The following is an 18,130-nucleotide window of genomic DNA, read 5'->3' on the forward strand; positions in this document are numbered from 1 at the left end:
AGACGAATTTGTACATCGTTGCTTCATTGGAATTTCTATGCGAAGCTGCTGCAAGCAAAATAGACGCGCGCTAAGCGTCGTTCGGATATCCAACGCCGTGGTACGCCGTAACCAGATACATCTACATCCTCTGCCGTCGCTTCCCTCCCATGCTTTAGAAGTCGTTATCGGCGTCCATATCCTCATCTTCCAGACCAGCCTCGATGAACACAAGCCTTGTGCCCTCTCCGGTTGTTTGCCAGACCTGTCAGAAAGCGTTAGCATCGTGCATAAAATCAAACGTTTGGCGACGGTACTTACGTCAAGCATGGAGTACTCGTCAATGGCCTGCTCGAACTGATCGGCTGTGAAGCCCTTGGCCAGGACTCTTTCCCTGACTCTGCGAAGATCGAGCTCACCCCTGGTGCCATCACCGACAGCAGCAGCACCGCTCGCCTCCATGGACTTGATGAGGTGGTAGATTTTACTGCTTGGAGTGTGATCAATCCCACGGTTCTCATCGGCGTACAAACTGGCCTTGCTGACTTCGGTAAGGCGGAGAGCTTCGTCTACATCTTCCGAGATGACTTGTTCGGCGAACCGCAGACGTGCCAGAGCCTGCGCAAGACGGAGTACACCAAGCAGCGTACGCGGTGAGGTGTGGGTAAAGGCCTTCTTGTTGCCGTCGTCGCGCTTTTGCTGTTGACGCATGCGCACGTAGGCACCAACCATGTAATCCGAAACCTCCTTTGGCACAGTTGGTCGGTATGATCGCGCGCGAGCAACCCATTGTCGTACTTCGGCCGGGCTGAAGATGATGCCGCCAGGCGCTTCAGGGTGAGCGTTATGCATGTGCACGTGGGTGACGTGACGTGCCAGCTCTTCATCAGAGTCTCGCGCAGGGGTATCAAGGATGAGGAACAGGACGTCGAAACGTGAGAGAAGCGCAGCAGGGAGGTTGATGTTCTCAATCGGCGAGAGACGAGGGTTGTAGCGGCCGTACAATGGGTTGGCGGCTGCAAGGATTGATGTGCGGGCATTCAGAGTGGTTGTAATACCAGCCTTGCTGATGGAGATGGTTTGCTGTTCCATGACTTCGTGGATCGCCGTTCGGTCGCTGTCGTCCATTTTGTCAAACTCGTCAATACAGCACATGCCGTTATCAGCCAAGACGAGAGCTCCTCCCTCAAGCACCATTTCATCGGTGACTGGGTCGCGCATGACGGCGGCGGTGAGACCAACACCACTGCTACCACGACCAGTAGTGTAGACACCACGAGGTGCTACTTTGGTAATGTACTTGAGCAATTGGGATTTGGCCACACCGGGGTCACCCATCAAGCAGACGTTGATGTCACCACGGATGCGCATGCCGTCGCCGACCTCCTTTGTGACACCGCCAATGAGCTGGAGCAGAAGAGCCTTCTTGACATCGACGTGACCGAAGATCTCAGGTGCGATGGATCGCGATAGGTACTCGTACAGCTGGCCAGTCCTCTCAAGCTCGTTCATCCTGCGGAGAGTTGGTTGAGCAAGCACAATGTCGTCGTAGGCCTTCTTGTGTTGCATGACATATTGTGCTTCGAGGTATGTGTCGGTAAGGAGACCAGCCCGGATGGCCTTGAATCCAGTGTAGGGCGTGGGGAGGAAGATACCAGCACAATCGATGACATCTCCGGGGTTGATCTGCCTGACAAGCGCGCCGTGGCAGTGGATGGTTAATTGCCGGGGAATATGACCCACGGGTACTTGGTCCGCCATCTCCTGAATCTTGACTTCTTGGAAAGGCAGGAACTTGGAGGCGCGCGTAGAAAGGAAGAGCTGGCCCTTGGTCTTGTTGCTCTTGCAGTCGTCGGACGGGCACTCGACGAGCGGGGTGAACTGCTTGGTGGTCACGGGCTGGAAAACTTCACTTCCGCAGCGATCGCAAGAGTAGGCGTTGACCTGCACAGCAGGCTTGACGTCCGACACTCTGGTCGCAATACCACGGACTGTGATGAGATGGCCCAGGTGCTCTCCTCGCACGTTGCGGACAGCCAGCGCCTTCATGCTGCGCTGGCTGCTGGAACCAGACGGTATCCTGGGCCTGAAGTTGAGCGTGTATCGTCTCGTCAAGGCAGGAGGAAACATGGTCTCGGGCGCAGCCTGTGCGTTGTCGTCGACTCCCTGCATCTCCTGCTGTCTCTCGTTGCGCTTCGAGCGCTGCGTCATGATCACGTCCAGGACATCGTCCTTGAAGCTGGTGCTGTTAGTCTCTGTCTGGGCAGGATGTCACGGGGCCGTACTCTAGTTCTCTGGTGGGTGCGGGCAGGCACTTGTCGACTGCGCGCGAGAAGATCTCGATGTAGTGGTGTGCATTGCGCTCGATGGACTCGACCAGCCGGTAGTTGTGCTCGTCGTCTGAGGTCGCCTTCTCATAGGCCTCCACGTCGTTGAGGTCTATCTGGATCTCGTCGCGCACGCGGTTCGCTACGTCTTGGAGTTGGTCCATGTACTTGAGCTTCGACTTGGCGCGGGACTGGGCTCCGTTGGGCGCAGGGTCGTCCGAGTCGTCCACCATGTCGTACTCCTCGTCGCCATTGCCGCTGATGTTCAGGCCCTGGAGCTGGTCGGCCGCGTCGGTCGAGGCTGATTTGTAGTTTTTGAGGAAGTCAACAAAGGCGGCTGGCGGGTGTTAGCTGGGGGTTTCAGTGTTTTGCGCGTGCACACACACCCTCCTGCTCGTCGTAGTTGACGGGCGCACTCGTGGTAAGGAGCGCCATGGTGTCTGGGGTGGGTGTCGGGGTCGTCGTCGAGGGTTGATGCAGCGGGGAGGGATGCGCGGTAGCAAAATTGGGGCTGGTCGCGTTGCAGCTCTGAGGCGCGTCGACCCGCGTTCCCACGCCCGGCGACTAGCACCGCTTTGGGGCACCGCCGCCGCCCTGCACCTCGACCTCGGCCCGCGTGGAGAGCTCGAGGTAGGCGGCATGCGACACCGCCAGCAGCACCGCCATTCACTCCTCCACCCTCGCCGCCATGCCGCCCAAGAAGCCCGCCGGCAATGCTGTCCAGGCCGAAGTTGCCCTGCAGCAGTCGTTGAAGAATTGCCTGGTCAACCTCCCGTCCTCGCTCGTCTCCGTGCTCGTCAACGCCAACACCGTCGCCCAGAATGTCGTCGTCGAGCTCACGTACCGCCAGCCTCCCCCACCGGGTGCGTCGGACAACAGGAACGCCGCGCCCAAGTCGGTCTTTGTAGGATGGACGGGCATGCAGAGCAAGCGCCGCATCGCGCCTGTCGTCGGACGAGATGGCCTGAGAGGCAGCCCGGCAGTCAGCCAACAGGACCTGCCAGCAGTAGAGGTGGATGCCACCTTCGCCAGGTTGATCGGGCTCCAAGAGGGCCAGAAGGTGGGCATACTGCTGCATCTGGACCCTCCACAGGCGCATACCATCAACATCGAGCCATTGACCCCTGTTGATTGGGAGATGATAGAGCTGCACGCCCAGTTCTTGGAGCTGAACTTCCTCTCTCAGATACGCGCGCTCCCGAACCCCCAGGCCCAGTCACCGCACCCTCTCACGCTCCACCTGTCTCCCACGACTACGGCGAACATCACCGTCACGTCCATCGCTCCTGCGCCGCCCAACACCTCACTCTTCGTCAAGATCTCGCCCGACGCCGAGGTCATCGTTGCGCCCAAGACACGGCAGAAGGAAAGGAGCTCGACGCGCGAAAGCAGAAGTGTAGGCGCTGCGTCGAGGAAGAGCGGAAAGAGCACAGCAAGCACAGTCCGGCGGCGCAGCGGTCGCGAGGATGCCGCGAGCAAAGGCGTCATCTTCCTGCGTGGAGTTGATCGCAGTGTGGCCCAAGAGTGGTTTGACGAGGAAGAGGACGCAGACGCCGAGGGCCTGAAGGTGTGGGTAGACAAGGACGTACTCCTCACCAAGGCTCTCAGAGGCGCCAACTGGGTCTCCGTGTCAATCATCAAGCCCGCCGGGCTACAGGAGCCCGTGGATATGTCCAAAGAGCAGGAGCAGGAGAAGCCCGCAACGCGCGTGGTTGCCAAGATCATAGCATGGGAGGACGCGCCGGATAGTCGACATGTGGCACTTTCAACCGATCTCTGCAAAGTTCTGGGCTTCGAGAACTTTGTGGGCGGTCTCGTCCGGATCGAAGGTGCTCCAGCTCAGACGCCCAAGCCGCCGGCCATGAAACCGCAAGGTACGAAAGAATCAAGGGAACCTGTCGTCAAGTCTGTCAAGATCATCCCCTTTTCCACCATTGCATCACAGGTCAATGCGTCGTTGAAGTTTGGCGGTGAGTCCAAGCAGGACCAAGAAAATGCCATACAGAAGATCAAGACAACATACGGAAAAAAAAACGGACTCCTGGACGGGCCACTTACAGACGGAATGATCCTGCCTCCGGTGAAGGACTCCGAGCTTGGTTGGCAAGGAGGCATTGTAAGGTTTGAGCCGCCATCATCGACAGCCGGAGTCTCATGGGTGCTCTTCCCGGAGAGGAAGCCACCACTTGAGCTAGGCCAAGAGGTGCCAACGCCAACAAGCTGGGCCAAGGGCTGGCAGCAAGGTGAACCGCTACCGCAGACGCCTGCGAACCTGGTCGGCATAGACCCTCTCATTCAGCAACTACGATCACACCTGACGCACAACTCTTCCGTCTTACTCACAGGTGGCCTTGGAGCAGGAAAGTCGCAATGCGCTCAACTGCTCGCCCATCAGCTGCGGACCGAGTATCTATTCAACACCATCTATTTTCCCTGCCGCAAACTTGTAACGGATGAGACGCGAGTCGCGACTATCAAGGAGACTCTGAACAGATTGTTCGCTTCGGCCTCATGGGGCGCAAGAGGCGGTGGGAATGCAGTAGTCATTCTTGACGACTTGGACAAGCTTTGCCCTGTAGAGACTGAACTCCAAGTTGGCAACGAGAACGGACGGAGTCGACATGTCAGCGAGTGCCTGATCAACATCGTCAGGCAATACTGCTCCATGGACTCTGGTGTAGTCTTGCTAGCAACTGCGCAAGGTAAAGAGGCGCTGAACAACGTTATCGTTGGCGGACACATTGTCCGCGAGATTGTCAGTCTCAAAGCGCCCAACAAAGACGGTAGAAGGAAGGTCCTTGAGATGCTTGCTTTCAAGGACGCCAAAACAGAGCAGTCGAAGGAGCCCAATGGCCATGCTTTCCCGCCATCTCCATCTACCAGTCGACCCAGTACCGCTCACCGCAGTCACCCTAGCACTGATAGCATACCACAACAACCCTCTGAGGATTACGCCTTCACCATCGACACCTCCATTGACTTCCTCGACCTCGCTGGCCAGACAGACGGCTACATGCCTGGCGATCTTGTGCTACTTACATCGCGTGCCCGTAACGAGGCATTGATTCGTTCAGTTACATCAACCGCCCCTACTGTTTCTCTTACACGGGACGACTACACACAAGCTCTCTCCGGCTTCACGCCCGCTTCCCTGCGAAATGTCACTCTTCAATCCTCCACCACGAAATGGGATTCCATCGGCGGTCTGCATACAACACGACAGGTTCTCCTAGAGACCCTTCAATACCCTACAACCTACGCACCCATCTTCGCAAAATGCCCACTACGTCTCCGATCAGGTCTACTCCTGTACGGCTACCCAGGTTGCGGCAAGACTCTCCTCGCATCCGCCGTAGCAGGCGAGTGCGGCCTAAACTTCATCTCAGTCAAAGGACCGGAAATCCTCAACAAGTACATTGGTGCCTCTGAAAAGTCTGTCCGCGATCTCTTCGAACGCGCAGAAGCAGCGCGACCTTGCGTTCTGTTCTTCGATGAATTCGACAGTATTGCACCGAAACGTGGGCATGACTCAACGGGTGTAACAGACCGTGTCGTCAACCAACTTCTCACCCAGATGGACGGAGCGGAAGGTCTTTCAGGTGTCTACGTCTTAGCTGCTACGTCGCGACCCGATCTGATCGATCCTGCGCTCCTCCGTCCCGGTCGTCTCGACAAATCCCTTCTATGTGATATGCCAGACGTAGAGGAACGCATCGACATCCTACGCGCCGTAACACGCAAACTGCACCTCGCACCCAACCTCCTAGGCGACGGACAAGAAGGCGAGAATCTCCGCGAAATAGCGATGCGAACAGAAGGCTACTCCGGCGCCGATCTCCAAGCTGTGGTATACAACGCCCAACTGGAAGCCATCCACGACGTGCTCGGAGACGTCGACCCCTCGAAGATCGATCACAAGAAAGATGGAAGCAGCGGTAGCGGCAACGGTAAAGAGAAGGGTATCCCAGATTTCTCCTACTTCCGCTACGGTGACGACCCTTCATCCACATCTACCTCTGCCCTAGCCACTTCCGCCCAACTCACCGAGCGCGCCATGATTGCTCAGAAAATCGCGGCTCTACAAGCTCTTCGCAAGAAGCAGAAGCAGCTCCAGCGTTCTGATGGCTCGTCGCAGCGAGAAGACGAGGACAGGGCGACTAAAGAACAAGAAGATGGGGGTGAGAGGAAGGATCCGCAGATCCAATGGAAGCACATTGAGTCGTCTCTTTCCAGCGGACGTAGCAGTATCTCGGCTCAAGAGCGGATGCGTCTCGAGAAGATTTACAGAGAGTTTGTTGATGGGCGAGATGGAGATTTGCCGAATGGCCAGGGTGGAACGGAGATTGGAGGGAGGAGCAGTCTCATGTAATCTAAGCGTGCATAGTAGGGGTGTAAATCTTGGTCCAGCATAACAAAAGTTGTATCATAGTAGGTTTGCGGAAAGTTTGTATATCCATTCATACACAAGCTTACGCATGCATCCCCTCTCAACTCGGTATTCCCTGTCGTCCCATTTCTTTATTTCGGAATAACGCCCTTGACATCCTCCGCAACCTTCTCAAGCTTCTGCTCCGCCTTTCCCACCATGCCCATCGCCCCGTCCTTTGCTTGTTCCGCCTTTCCTGCCAAGCTGGCTTCCCGGCCGCCAAAGTTCCAGTAGTTGAGGTAGCGGTACCCTTGGACGAGTTGCGAGGAGAAGTTGATGGCGTGGCATCCGAAGAGCAGGTAGTTGGCTGGTGTGACTGCCATGGCGTAGCGCATGAATGTGCCGGAGTAGAGGGTGAGGGCGCCGGTCATGCGGCCGGAGATGCTAGGGTGGGGTTAGCTGAATGTTATGAGGAGGGGTGTGGTGGAATCAGGTCGAGGATGTGTAGATAGGAAGAGGGCGGGTTGCGTCGCGTATTGTTCAAGTGGTTTGGCCATAGTAATGTCGTGAAGAGGAGGAGGCAGCACGTACATCTCAGGATCTTTGCTCATGTCCGCAATAGCCGCAATCGGGATACCAAAGTTACTCGCCGGGCCCCAGAAATCTATCTTTGCGTTAGCCCACTACTCTCTCTTCTCTTCCCTTTCACATCACTCCTCTGTCAAATCTCCAGATCTATCCTCCATCGCGCCCTCCTCCCAAGCTCTTGTAATGCGCAATCCCGCGAAGAGACGAACGAGGGAAACGTACGAGTCGAGCAAAAGTAATCCGTGTACTTGTTTGAGCGAATCTTCGCATTGAGGGCTTTGATCGCGGCGGCCATGTTGGCTTATTTACCGGGAGGAAACCGAGGACCGAGTTGCGTGGGCGGCTTGACGTGGAAGCTCTCGTGGGTCGGTTTGTCGCAGTTTGCGAGTTGCGGACGCACGACGGACAGGTTGGGTGCCAAGCGATAATTGGGGGGCCGAACAACAGGGACCGGTGCGGGAACCGCAGACTGCCTTCCGACAACGGGAAAGACATCACGTGCACGGTGATGCTGGCCGGAAATACGAGGGAATAAATAGGATGGACTGTGTCCCAAGCAGCTAGGTCGAGTAAAGCTGGCGAATTGCACGTTATTTCTTCTCCGGTGTCGTGTGGGATGGGGATGAAGCAATTGACATGGTCGCTCACTATGGCGAAGACTTTCAATATGGGCCCGTCAAACTTGGGTCATTAGAGCTAATCTCATGGTCAAATTGACGTGACTGATTCTTGTTCTGCATTTAACCTGGTGGTATGCTCGATGCCCCTCTAACTAAACTTCCGTACACTCTCGAACTTGGTATACTGCCCTTTTGGTGCTTTTTGCAATCACTACCACATCGCATCTTAGGGATACTTCTCCCTGACGATGTGTCGGACGTGTGTCTGGTCCTTTTCCTAGGTATCTCCTGAGACGTGCGATGTAGGCACGCGCCGTGTTCGATCGTCCAATGCCAAATCTTTCCAGTGATATCTTATCATGATCGTTCGTTGTCCTGCGTCTACCTGCCACCGAAGCCAGGCCCACCGCGACCAGGGAAACCGGGCGGTCCTCCGAAGCCTGGTGGTGCTCCGAATCCAGGTGGGCCACCAGCGGGAGGGAAACCGGCTATGGCTTGTTAGCAAACTTCCTCAAGTTATGATCCTGGGCAACGTACGTGGTCCACCAGGTCCGCCACGACCTGGGAAGCCAGGCGGGCCACCAAAGCCTCCAGGTGCGCCTGGGAAGCCACCTCCGAAACCAGGACCAGGACCCCCAACACCAGGAGCTGGGCCAGTAAGACCGACTGGGAGACCACGTCCAGCTGGACGCGCAACACCAGGTCCCGCAGCCAGCGCAGCAGCAGTAGTTGATCCTCCAGCGTTCCCGAGTCGCGCGGCAGGGTCGGCAGGCGGTGGTCCGTCGACAGATAATGAGATTACGTGCGCGCCACGAATGATGGTAAGTCCAATTGCGCGTCGCTCTTCAGTCTCGGTGACCTGCTGGGTTGCGCCGGGCGCGGCCTTGCCCCTTCTTCGTGTGCGTCGGAACTCTTCTGTGTCGGCGAGAACGAGGTTCATGTGCTGCGGAGATGGAGTTAGCAGAGTAGGCAGAGAAAGGGTACGCGACACTGACCTTGTCGAATGCGAGCATCTGCCCGACCATTTGTCTACCATCTTGGAGTGTAACTTTCATGCGGTAGTTGATCTGAACTTGTAAGTTGCATGCGACTATGAGCGGATTCTGGAGCGCTTACTAGATTTTGCTATATCACCAGACGTCAGTCAGTTTCTATGCGCGTCTTCTCTCAGGTCAAAGAGTCGAGCTGCTGGGCGGATTTACTTACCATCTTTCCCTGTCGGTTTGCGGCGCCAGACATGATTGGTATTGCGCGTCCGAGGACGACTTGAAATGCAGGGAAGGGTAGGTAAGAGTTCTGAGAAAGTATCCCCTTGGTGTTGGCGGTAGGCGGGGCGTATGGAGCTGCTGGCTGTTCGCGATAGAAGTTGCAGTTCGGAGCTCTGGCAGCCTGGCACGTGCGCCGCGGCTTGGCTCGCTTAAGCCACCTCCGCTCAAAAATGCCTTGAGAATTGCGACTCCAACACCAGCGACACGACAGCCCACCCAACGACTACTAACCTCCGCAGTCATCACCATGGTACGCACCGATTCTCGACCGCCAGTTGCTCTGCGCAAACTAACAGCCATGACAGTCCGACTCCAAGGCCTCCAACCCCATGCGGGAGCTCCGCATCCAGAAGCTCGTCCTCAACATCTCCGTCGGCGAGTCTGGTGATCGTCTCACTCGTGCCGCCAAGGTGCTCGAGCAGCTGTCCGGTCAAACCCCCGTCTACTCCAAGGCCCGCTACACCGTCCGCACTTTCGGTATCCGAAGGAACGAAAAGATCGCTGTCCACGTCACCGTCCGTGGCCCCAAGGCCGAGGAGATCCTCGAGCGTGGTCTCAAGGTCAAGGAGTACGAGCTCCGCAAGCGCAACTTCTCAGAGTCTGGCAACTTCGGTTTCGGTATCAGCGAGCACATCGACTTGGGTATCAAGTACGACCCCAGCATCGGGTATGTGGAATCTGGATCCTGAGCGAGGGAGACATTGGCTGACTCGAGCAGTATCTACGGTATGGACTTCTACGTCTGCATGACCCGCCCCGGTGAGCGCGTCGCCAAGCGCAGGCGGTGCCAGAGCAAGATCGGCTCCTCCCACAAGGTCAACCAACAGGAGACTGTCAAGTGGTACAAGAACCGATTCGAGGGTATCGTCCGATAAACGTATCGTCGGTTTGGGGGAAAGGAACGAAGTGAAGATTTTGCACGATCACCAGCATTTTCGGTCTCGGGGGGTTCGGTCCTACGGAGTCCTGGAATGTATCTTACAAAAGAGCAAGCATTGAACTTGCGGCCTATCAATGGAGCGACCTCGTCTCTAACGAGCGGGTCTACGATCACAAACACAATGGAGGCTTCACTTGGGTGAATGTTCCGCATAACCATTGTATGATCATCTCTGCTCGATGTCGTCGCATGTGATGTGTCTGTTCTGTTGTTGCACTGACATGACAGGATCGACTAGCACCCCAAGATACTCGAATGTCATCACACTTGATCTACATGCCTGTGCGGGACAAGTGTGAATGACTGTAAGGTTGAGACGTCTAGACACGCATCTCACGTAATGCAGATTTGAGGACGACTAACTACGCGATCCAAACCTGCCGTCATACTTGCTTATCCTCGCGTGGATATACAGTAGGTGCGATACGGAATCCACGCCACCAAGAACGTCGCGGGGCATCCGCGTCGCCCAAGCCTGCAAGAGGCGCGCACACGGGGGCTATGACTTGAACATTCAACGCGGTCTCACGAAAACCTTGTTGTTGTACATCTGAATTTCTTTGATATACACGGACCGTTCATTCAGGAACATGCATATAGCTCCCAAGAGGACATTAGACTGTGAAGTCAAAATAACACAAGCACCACCATATATATCAGCCATAATACTCCCGTCTACATCAATGACCACCCATCAATGACCACCCTCATTTCTCCCGTCAGTCCACTTCATCTCACGCTCAGCCACCGGATTACGCAGTTACCAGTTCACGCGCTGTGCCTGCGGCAAAAGCAGGCCGGGCGGCTGCGAGCGCCCCGTAGACCTCTCCTGCGGCCGTGGGTCACGGTGGAGTAGTTTGGCGAGACGCTCGGGTTGTGTGCGTGGCGTAGTCGCTGACGTTGACTGTGAGGCGTGGTTTTGCGGTGTTTGGGGTTGAATGACAGAGTGGTTCGATGGTCATGCGCTGTGTGCATCGTGTTGGCAGCGATTTTCCACGAAAGAATTCGCTGAGCGTCGCAGATGGCCGTAGCAGTGTGAAAACAACATTAATCAATCATAACGTAAGCATTCAGAAATGCGAATTTTGAAAGGTAAGATCTTTGTATTTCATCTGGCATTCTCAAAGATCACAATAGATCTGACTCTGCTCCATTCTGCTGCAGCAACCCCCCATCCCTCATGTCATGTACAACGAGAGGCGTAGTAAGGAGGCGTTCTTACTTCAAAGGTATCTTAAAAACATTCCCAATCCCAGAACACCAATTAGCGATAGACGGAGAGACAGACAAAGGAAAAAACAAAGCCCGGCCGAAGCCTCGCTTCAAAGGGGTGGAAGAATGTACATTTCCTGATATCGTTGTGCGAAAACCATGCAACCAGATTCCAGATTGATTGAGAAGAGAAAGGAGAGGTGACGATGCGCGCTAAATCCACAGTACAACCCACGTTCAAGCAGCAAACTCAACGGCTTTATCGCTGACCCGTCACTGAAGAGCCAAAGTCAAAGCCTGTGGGTTGTTGCTGTTGTGGGGGTGGGTATGAGGGCGATGCTAGCGGTGTGTAAGCACCGGGGATGGGAACAGCAGCATACTGCTGTTCACCCGGCGCAGCAGCAACGTGCTCGTTCCTCCTTTCTTGGAAGCCTGGAGATGGCAGTGGTGGGGATACGGTGCCTGTCCGTGTGGGTGCAGAGTCGAAGCCATCTTGCTCGATTTTGGGTGTGGCACCAGTGACCTTGATAGGCGGTGCCTGGAGAGTGAATGGTTGGGGCTGAGCAATCTCGCGAGCGTAGGCGTATTGGACCTTGTCGCTCTCGCCAGCCTCAGCGGCAGAGTGCGGGTCAACGTACATTGGGTGACCTGGAGGTGGGCGCCAGCCGCCGGAGCGGGGAGACATGGGACCAAAGCCAGGGGTGTTGGGTGCGGATTGCGAGCGAAGCTGGGCGAGGTAGAGATCGGAACGGGCACGGTCGCGCATGGCCATGGACTTGCGGAGCTTGCGCTTAGACCAGAAGCGGTAGAAGACGATGCCGTAGATGGCAATGACTAGAACTTCGATTACGACTTCGATGATGCAGCAAACGAGAGCCCAGTTCTGATGAAGCGTTAGTATTCATTCTCCGTTGCCACCATGAAGAGTGTGCTTACCTGAAGACGGCAGACAAGGCCGTAGGCGATATCGTCCTCGAAGAGATGTCGTCGCTTGTTGTCAACGCAGGACCAACCCCACATGTCTTTGTTGTTGTTCTGCGCTTTGCTTTGGTTGAATACGGCTGCACCAACACCCCACATGACGATGCTAAAGATGAAGAATCCAACAGCAAAGACAGTGTAGTATGCCGCAACCTTTTCAGCTCGATGGTGACCTCCTCTCCAGTAGGCGATGATGACAAAGATAGACATGACGAGGGAGACGCAGGCGATGGACAGCAGAAGAATCTGAGGCCAGACCTTGGTGTTGTCGGCCCATGGTGGAAGGTTGTTCCTTGGTGCGAGGTTCTTTGTGGCGTTGAAGATGGCAAAGGCACTGGCGACCATGGCAAGGACGATGAGCGAGCAGGCAAAGTTGATGCCCCGTAGGAAGATCTTTGCTAGTCGAACGCGAACCTTGATTTTCTATGCATTATTAGCAACTGCATGTGACTGAAAGACTGACTGAAGACTTACCAAATCCTTTGCTTGCTCCTTGTCGGTCATGGCTTCCCGCTTCTCAAGCTGATGCTCTTCCCGGAAGGTAGGGCTCATGATTGACATTGCGCCGGCCGGCGTCCGGGGCGGAGCGCCAGGCGACTTCAATGCACTCTTGAGTGGGGTTTTGGGGGTTGGTGGAGGAAGGTACCTCCGATCGGTTTCCTCCATCTCGACGGATTGCATGTAGCCGAAGCCTGTGTCTGCGATCTGGGGCTGTGGCTTGTAGTGGTTGGTTGGGTACTCGATGGGCGACCGAGGAGGATCAACCGGCGAGTAGACTGATGTTGCTTCGGCGAAGCGTGCTGCGCGTGGAGTCCTGACGTCGAGGGAGTCTTTGGAGCTTCGTCGTTCAATCGTGATCTGGGTAATCTTCTTATCGTTGGCGGCCATTCTAAGAGAATCCAAGGTTCACTCGAGGAAGCTGGAGGCTTTCATGTAGTGAGACGGGAGAGAGAGGTAGAAATGTAAGACAGGACGACGACGACCAAAATCCAGGCCAGCTTAGACCAGTCGCAAGAGGATAAGAGAGACAAATGATAAAAGACGCACGACGTATTACAATAAGAGACCTGCTGGAGAAAAGACGAGGTCTAGCAATGGGCGAAGCGCTGGGCTTTTAGGCTCAGGGCGCTTCGAGGAGGGAAGGGTCGAGGATTGGATAGTGGGGAGCACGGATGGTAGCAGGTGGAGAAGGTTGCGATGGGAAAGCGGGCGGGTACTTACAACGTTCTAAATGTATGGCGCCTAGAGGAAGGCTGCTGGGAGTACTGCAGGTGGGCGTCTGATAGGCTGGGTGGGGAGACGAGCTGGATGCCAATGGCGCGCAGAGCGAGGAGGGGAGTGGTGGCCCAGAAATAGACGCCCGGATGAAGTCGATAGACGATTTGCAAACGACGCGCATCCAGACCTGGACACTGCAGCGCGAAGAGCTTGGTTTAAGGGCAAATCTGACAGGGTGCTTATGCCGTCAGTCAGCGTGGCAATGGCAGATTTCCTCGCAGGGCCGTTGGATGGGTCAGTTGTGCGTGTCTGCTCTTGCGCCTCCAGACGTTGTGAGGGCCGTCCGAGGTATAGGTAAAACGAGGAACAAAGCCATGCCCACGCCTCGTGCCCTCGGGAGCGAACTCTGTCCAGCGAGCTGGCGTCGCGGTCGGCAGGGCATTAAGTGGCTGACGTCCAATGAATGCAAGACGTTTGACGCCTGCAAAACGCGACATGGTGGTTGTCGCCGGTGAGTGGTTGAAGGGTGCAGGGCCTGTGCATCACGCAGAGTGGGCGCTAGGGCGGATTAAGCGTGCGGGAAGCGCGCAGCAAACTCAGACGACCAATGGCGGCGGGAAGGAGCCTCCAAGACGAGAGGGAAGGCGCCGCCCCGCTCTGATAGCGGCCCACCTCTCGTCGAGTCCAAGGGCGACATCGAGTCCCGACAAGACAGCAGCACGACACCACGGCACCTGCGTGTCTCCGATCCGCCTTCAACGACTCGAATAAAGGATCCGCACGCCCGCTCGCACTTCATCAGCAGCCCATCTGGATCAATCCAAGAAGCCTTGGCTGTAAGCAGCTATCAATGCCGCTGTCGTGATGTGAGCGCTGCTGCATTGTGCGCCCAGGGTCTGCTGCACGACCAGGCACAACGCATGCTAATTCCCCTCGGATCGACTCACTAGCCTCCGACCATGATATTTACCTGGATATCGTCGGCCCTCTAGCTGCCTTGAGGTAGTTTTGTTTCGTTTCTTGCTGCACGGTTATTTTCGTCCATGGCTGCATCGTGGGGTAGTACGAGACCATGGCAATGATGCGCCAGGCTGCTAATAGGGAAACATCCTTCTTAGCAGTGGCGCGTTCGCATCTCTCATGAGGCCACGTTGGTCTTGGTCAGTGGGCCGTCGCGTGAGTTGACGGGAGGATGGACACTGCCATGAGTTGCGCCTGTTCCCGCCCGTGCCTCATCACCTACGCCCCAGGGCCCGTCCCACTATGCAGACGATGCTGATGAAGTTCGCAGTTATCGGTCTCGGCTCACTCGTAGTCAAGACACCAACGCCCTTCCATGAACATCACGAGTACAAACCCGGGCTAAAGCTCTGCAATCTTCGCAATCGACACAGCCCAAAACTTGTCCCATCTCCAGTCGCTTCATCGTGTTCCTCGTCCCAGCCTGCAGGCGCCTGCATTTGCCACTCCTCCTCCATCATGCTAAATCTTACCAGCCTCCCATCTTCACCACCCTAATAATACCCCATCTCATGCATATCCTCGTTCCCATGCCCATAATTTACTACACTGGGACCATCCGTTCTCCGCCTGATGCACGGCGGGTGATCAGCCGGGGCCAAAACGGTCAGGCAACCCGTTTCGAAACTATTTTACCCTCTTTTAGCCTTCCAAAAACTCTGGCAGCACGTGGCCTGTGCGAGCAACTCCATAATCCTCCGCCTCCAGCTCGGATAGACTGTGCAATGTCAGAACATCTCACTCTAGTAGTCAATACAGCCATCTGATACCGGCATCCTTCACATTTAGTTCTGCATGCAACTATTTAGAGACTGCAGCACGCGACGCCATTCCACATCTGCCTAGGAATACGAGACTCAGTCCTAAGTAAGCTTCCCACGCTCCTCCATACTTTAGTCCATTTCCAAGCAGTGTGAACAGCTTCTGCGTCATACACGTGTATATCACTATCACTAGATGTTTGCATAGGGCTTGAGTTGGTACAGAGGTGATGATGCAAGGCTATTGAATACACTACAAGGCCAGTGCCGTCATTACCGTTCAGGCATTGCTTCCGAAACTTCTCCGCCACGCCAACCTAGGAAAAAACTGAACAGCCTGGAGCCTACATTGGCGCTGGGTCACCACCTTTGCAGTGTTTTGGCTTAATGTAGCCTGCAGACCTGTTCAGTGTTTTTCTTGTATGAGGTGCCGCTGCCGCAGTTGCCGTTTAAGCATTTCTTTAGAAGCTTCTCCACCACCCCGGTTTGCAAACAACGTTCATTCTCCGGAGCCAAAGGCACGACCGCTACTACCTTGGTGCCCACGGCCTGACTTCATCAGCATCCCCCCTCCGTTACTGAAGAGGCGACACATTGCTAGTAATCAAGTTCAGGGAGACAATTCTCGTATAATGGCATCTTGTACGTGTGCCTTCGCCAGCAACTGGCAGGTATATTCAGTGGATATCTGACAAGTGGCAAGTCTTGTATTCTACCAAAACAGGCAGCAAAAGCACATACCCGCTCCCAGACGGTCTCAACGCCGATGACATTCTCCAGATCCTGCACAATCATTCTGTGCTATCTCAGATATTCTGGCCACACTCATCTGCCACGATCCGCATCCAGCCGAGTTCCATGTCAAACGTATCCAATTTTCTCGTTGGACAGCATGGGTCGGAATACAAAGCGACCCTGTGTAGCCAGCCAGATGGGGTGGTGTGCACCGAAGAAATGCCGCTAGGACTCAAGGCCACAATCACTTATGCGGTAGTTGATCGCGATCGACTTGCCAAACAGCAGATCGCGTGTAGCGAAGAAAGCGAAGCAGGCTCGACTTCGAGCTTCGTCAATACGTCCAACTCGTCCACCACACCGTTGGATCACCAACACTACCTGCTCGAGGAGATGGCAGCAACTGCTTTCAAACCACTCGCTTCTTTCATCAGGATAGGGCAAAACAAGCTCATTCCCAAAACAGAGAATCTAGTGAAGGTGTTGGAGCATCTGGGTGGGCCGCAGAAGGATCTCATTGCTGCGTTGTCGGAGTTGAATGGCATCAGAACACATGTAGATGCCGATGTTTCGCTGGACAAGGCAAAGGATGGATAGCATGTAAAGTTTGTCGCTCTATGGCCGCGAGTACACTTGCCAAGCGCGCGAAGTACGAGGACGTACTTTACCGACGGCGGTCTCGACTTTGTTGACTGCTTCAACGACGCGCAAGACATCTGTCTGCTCAACACTGATTCGGAATACCAGCAAATGGATAGGGATGTGCAGTATTACTACCCTGATCTAGAGAATACTTGGGGGCGCCAAGATTCAGATCCATGATTAGAGTGTTAGGGTCACGATTGCGTCGGGAAGTATTGCGATTTTTAGGGGAGTGATCATACGAGTAGTATAGTGCCATGCTCAGGTGTTTGAATGGGATACCCGCGTCTTATCAATTCCGGGCTGCGTGGTGGTCTTTCGCGGGGATGCGAGTTGAAGGGTTGCCTCGGTGTGAGAAGTGTAGATGATACAAGTGAAGGAGGAATATAGTATGATATAAATACAAGCACGTCTTAATACTTGCTCAAAAGCTATCCACAGTGAGATGATCAGAAGATGAATAAATAGAAGATAGTACAACGAAAGCGTCATCCGGCCTTCCATGAAAGAAATGATGCAAAGCAGGGCCTCATTAGTCCTTTAAAGCCCTAAATTAAGATTCAGATAACTTCTTATCTCTTTCTAACACCTTACCATAGAACAGCGGTTCAGGATACAGATCCTCTTCATCGTCGCTTGACGAGTTTTGTTCACTGACCTGATACCTGTCCAGCCCATCGTCTACCCTACCCTGGCACGCAAAGCTGATACCCGAAAGTGTCTTCTTTCTCCCTGAGTGTACGCTGTCTAGAGTCTGCATAGCAGTTTGCTTCAACGACTTACCAGTCTTCAACGTTGGTCCTACGACCTTGTCGTGCCAGTGTGTCGAGTGAGCGTCGTCGTTCTCATCTACATTTGCTTTCCCTCGGCCGTGGCGTTTGCTCTTAGCAGCACTGAGATGGAACGCAGGGAGATGAAAAGCTCGAGGTGAGGGTCGGCTAGTCTCTTTAGTCTTCTCATGGGCGTAAGACGGCTGGGAGAAGGGTACGTCAGTGCGGGTTATGGGAAGGGGAAGTTCAGCTGTAGGTCCGCCAATTCCACCACGTTCTACAGTTACATTGACTGTAGTATCTTGGATTGGTTCTATTAGTGGGACAGGACGTGAGATCTTGGACTTCAAAGATTGAGGTACTCTGGAAGGCGAATGTTTCCACCATGCGTTGGACTCTTCTTTCTCAGCGGGCTGCCGGAAATTTACGAATGGCACGTCTTTAGCTCTTCGTACCTTCGGTGCTGTGTCTATTGTTGAGAAGGGAAGGTGAGCGTTGCTCACATCAACTATTGATCCAACTGTTCTTTCAGCGGCTATCGGTGGTCCACCCACTGAGCTCGAGAAGCCAGAATCTCTCCGCGCATCTGGCCTATCGGATATGTTTACTTTTTTACTGTTATTAGTATGAGACGTCCGCGGCCGCAGCGGTGGGAAGAGAACTCCATCAGGACTTGTTGGGGGTGGAAGAGGACAAGGCGGTC

At 54.9% G+C, this 18,130-nt stretch overlaps 7 protein-coding genes across 7 annotated transcripts; 3 read left to right on the top strand and 4 right to left on the bottom strand.

The window, feature by feature from the left end:
* Window positions 1-154: 154 nt before the first annotated feature.
* J4E83_007385 (DNA replication licensing factor MCM7) lies at window positions 155-2,741 on the bottom strand (the record flags this gene model as incomplete). Its single annotated transcript, XM_049334289.1, has 4 exons — window positions 155-244; window positions 301-2,218; window positions 2,265-2,643; window positions 2,693-2,741. 4 exons carry the CDS (start codon window positions 2,739-2,741, stop codon window positions 155-157), a joined length of 2,436 nt encoding a protein of 811 aa, XP_049186631.1.
* A 253-nt stretch (window positions 2,742-2,994) lies between these two features.
* On the top strand, window positions 2,995-6,675 carry J4E83_007386 (uncharacterized protein; the record flags this gene model as incomplete). Its single annotated transcript, XM_049334290.1, has 1 exon — window positions 2,995-6,675. The coding sequence occupies one exon, from the start codon at window positions 2,995-2,997 to the stop codon at window positions 6,673-6,675; it is 3,681 nt and encodes a 1,226-aa protein (XP_049186632.1).
* Window positions 6,676-6,824: 149 nt separating this feature from the next.
* Window positions 6,825-7,555, bottom strand: MPC1 (pyruvate transporter mpc1; the record flags this gene model as incomplete). Its single annotated transcript, XM_049334291.1, has 3 exons — window positions 6,825-7,116; window positions 7,264-7,336; window positions 7,483-7,555. 3 exons carry the CDS (start codon window positions 7,553-7,555, stop codon window positions 6,825-6,827), a joined length of 438 nt encoding a protein of 145 aa, XP_049186633.1.
* Window positions 7,556-8,261: 706 nt separating this feature from the next.
* J4E83_007388 (uncharacterized protein) lies at window positions 8,262-9,119 on the bottom strand (the record flags this gene model as incomplete). Its single annotated transcript, XM_049334292.1, has 4 exons — window positions 8,262-8,368; window positions 8,418-8,823; window positions 8,876-8,947; window positions 9,087-9,119. 4 exons carry the CDS (start codon window positions 9,117-9,119, stop codon window positions 8,262-8,264), a joined length of 618 nt encoding a protein of 205 aa, XP_049186634.1.
* Window positions 9,120-9,395: 276 nt separating this feature from the next.
* On the top strand, window positions 9,396-10,023 carry RPL11 (60S ribosomal protein L11; the record flags this gene model as incomplete). Its single annotated transcript, XM_049334293.1, has 3 exons — window positions 9,396-9,398; window positions 9,454-9,815; window positions 9,867-10,023. The coding sequence occupies 3 exons, from the start codon at window positions 9,396-9,398 to the stop codon at window positions 10,021-10,023; spliced, it is 522 nt and encodes a 173-aa protein (XP_049186635.1).
* A 1,536-nt stretch (window positions 10,024-11,559) lies between these two features.
* Window positions 11,560-13,169, bottom strand: J4E83_007390 (uncharacterized protein; the record flags this gene model as incomplete). The annotated part of the gene is made up of 3 exons (XM_049334294.1): window positions 11,560-12,183; window positions 12,237-12,704; window positions 12,756-13,169. 3 exons carry the CDS (start codon window positions 13,167-13,169, stop codon window positions 11,560-11,562), a joined length of 1,506 nt encoding a protein of 501 aa, XP_049186636.1.
* A 3,065-nt stretch (window positions 13,170-16,234) lies between these two features.
* J4E83_007391 (uncharacterized protein) lies at window positions 16,235-16,612 on the top strand (the record flags this gene model as incomplete). Its single annotated transcript, XM_049334295.1, has 1 exon — window positions 16,235-16,612. The coding sequence occupies one exon, from the start codon at window positions 16,235-16,237 to the stop codon at window positions 16,610-16,612; it is 378 nt and encodes a 125-aa protein (XP_049186637.1).
* Window positions 16,613-18,130: the final 1,518 nt, after the last annotated feature.

Source organism: Alternaria metachromatica (assembly GCF_023757995.1).
Source record: "Alternaria metachromatica strain BMP 0045 chromosome Unknown scaffold_18, whole genome shotgun sequence".
NCBI classification, from domain to species: domain Eukaryota; kingdom Fungi; phylum Ascomycota; class Dothideomycetes; order Pleosporales; family Pleosporaceae; genus Alternaria; species Alternaria metachromatica.